Source organism: Crocodylus porosus, unplaced genomic scaffold, assembly GCF_001723895.1.
Source record: "Crocodylus porosus isolate Cpor-Errol unplaced genomic scaffold, CroPor_comp1, whole genome shotgun sequence".
Classification (NCBI taxonomy): Eukaryota; Metazoa; Chordata; order Crocodylia; family Crocodylidae; genus Crocodylus; species Crocodylus porosus.
In genome coordinates, this window is record NW_017728907.1 from 38,566,356 (window position 1) to 38,568,920 (window position 2,565).

The following is a 2,565-nucleotide window of genomic DNA, read 5'->3' on the forward strand; positions in this document are numbered from 1 at the left end:
TTTCCCAGCCAGCGGATCGTGGTGGAGCCAAGGCCACAACACACACACACACACACACACACACACACACAGAAACAGACTTTAATTACACTCATTAGCAGATATTTTGGAGGGAAGTACAATTTCTTAAACACATGAAACCACACAGTTAAGTTACCTCTTCATCATTAGGATCCACAGTTGTTTCATCATAAACTCTTTGGTTTTCAATTGTCTTTGGCACAGGCTTTGGTGGTGCCTTAAATAAATGTACATTTGTTTATTAATAATATAAACACATTAACTAGATTCCTTTTTAAACATGAAATGCAAGACATTTTCACATTGATACTCAGCCAAGCAATATGCTCAATTCTACAATCTCCTGTCAATTTTTGGCAATAAATTTTTAAAATGCTGAAAGCAAAACTATCTTTACACAACCAGTACCAGTGATACTAACTCCCTCATCATGAACAGATTACCATGAATCTGACAATAAAAACAACCCCCCAAACACAAACTACAAAACACTGTCATACTATTCAACCCAATTAATTTTATGCCAAGAATGAAAGAGGGCTCTAAACTTCATATGAAATTGTTTTCTATTACTATGCTTTATTCTTCATGCTTCAGCTTCATTTCTTTCCCCTCTATTACCTCCAAACTACTGTCCGTGGCTTTAAAATGGAAGTAAATGATTTGGCCCATGGAGCCCCATGGGTTTTAAAGTTGATCCATGCAGCATGTGCTGGACCAGCCCAGCAGCCAGTATGGGACTATGTTGCCCACAGCACCAGCTCTGGCCACTCCTGGCTGAGGCGTGTGAAGTACAGGTCCTAGACTGGCTAGACTGCCACCTGCAATGCAGTCCCAGACTGGGTGCTGAATCCAACATAGTTTCATAGTGCTTAGGGTCAGAAGGGACCTAAACAGATCATCAGGTCCGACCCCCTGCCCTGGGCAGGAATGGGTGCCGCGGTCATATCACCCCAGCCAAATATCTGTCTAGTCTCCTCCTGAAGAGGAAACATGAGAGGCGGGGGTCCATGGGCCTCCCACTTGTCAGATCCAGTGCTCCCTCTGTTTGCAAGCTGTGCCCATCATGGCACTTGCCCTGGACCAGGCACTGCGTGCACTGGATCTGATATGCTGGTGGGGTCCATGGGCCCAATCTGGTCCACAGGGCTGGCCCTGAACCATTCATTTGTCCTGCAAGGCCAGATGAGTTTAACACTCCTGTTTTAAAAGAACAGCACCACAGCCCTGCTGCAAGTTTGCGTAGCATTAAACTCATTCATGAAACAGACTCTTTGTCTAACTGCAGCTTGGGAGCAGCTAGAGACAAAAAACAGCAACTGTTCTTCTCCAGCTGCCACTAAGCATCCAGAAACATGGAAAAAAAAGAGTCACTTGGTTTTAGCAACAGATAACTTTCATTTATCCTTCATAGGTGATCGTATTATACTTGTTTTATTCAGAGTTACTCACAATGCTGCTGTTTGCAGCAAACTTTAAAGACTCTTATAGTAACTGCATCACAAGCTTGCTGCCTAAGAGCCACTGTATTCATGCAAAAAACCAAATAAACAACATATCCAGTTTTCCAGAAGTTTACAAATTGACCGGGGGGGGGGAAATCACTAACTCCAAATAATACCATAGACCCACGCTACTTAACCGATGCCTCAACCATGTGACAACACTACTAACACTATGCTGCATCTGGAGATGTTTGCACCCTACCAGCCTGGGCAGGCCAATAACACCAAACCCCTCCAAAGCAGGGAGGGAAAGGTGTCCCGATTACAGGCCATGGCAGCCTGGGTGCTGCACTACTTGCATGAGGCAGCAGCAGTAGTAGCAGTAAGCTACTGGGGTGTGGCAAAGGGGTCCCAAGGAGGGCCGCAAACCGCCATCACTTGCCTGGTCTCCCAGCGCCTCTCTCTCCTTCTTCCGTTTTTTCTTATTTGCCAGCTTTTCCTGAGCAGAAATGAGAAATGAGGCAGGAATTAAGAAGTGAGGTCAGCTGCATCTCTGTGGCCAGGGGAGAGGAGGTGGGATCCCCCTGCCATATCCCAACCGCCCCTCCCCATCCTGAGGCTCCCGCCCCCCTGCATGACGTCACGGGCGGGACGGGGTCCTACCTTCCTCTGCTGCTGCTTCCAGCGCAGAAACATGAAGTGCCGCCGCTGCTTGTTCTTGATCTCGGACACGCTAAACGCGGGCGGGAACAGAACCCGCTCCGGGGCTGCTCCATGGTCCTCGGCAAGCCCCGGCGCCACTCCACACAACCTCGTCCCCTGCTCGCCTCGACCAGCCATGCCGCCGCGTGCAACGGGAAATAACCCTTCACCCTTGACCCCGCCCAGACCCTTTTCCTTTCCGGGGCAGGACTCTAGCCCCCGCCCCAGCTGACGTAATCGCAGCTGCGCCTGGTTAGAAGAGGCTGCGGGCCCGTGGGTTGTGCGCCTGCGCGGATGGAAGGGTTTAGGGCGTGGTCACACGGATAAGCACTGTGCATATCCGTGTATACAAAATATATCTACATACACGTACAAATACAAATACATGTGGTCTGTG

At 48.7% G+C, this 2,565-nt stretch overlaps 1 protein-coding gene across 1 annotated transcript in view; it reads right to left on the reverse strand.

The window, feature by feature from the left end:
- The window catches only part of RPF1 (ribosome production factor 1 homolog), an 8,279-nt gene extending 5,944 nt beyond the window's left edge, over positions 1–2,335 (reverse strand). Inside the window, exons 1-3 of the mRNA XM_019531183.1 lie at positions 2,130–2,335; positions 1,909–1,965; positions 158–238 (exon numbers count right to left, since the gene is read on the reverse strand). Of these exons, the coding sequence (XP_019386728.1) occupies positions 158–238; positions 1,909–1,965; positions 2,130–2,306 (315 nt within the window). The 5' untranslated portion in view covers positions 2,307–2,335. The remainder of the gene's footprint in view (positions 1–157; positions 239–1,908; positions 1,966–2,129) is intronic.
- Positions 2,336–2,565: the final 230 nt, after the last annotated feature.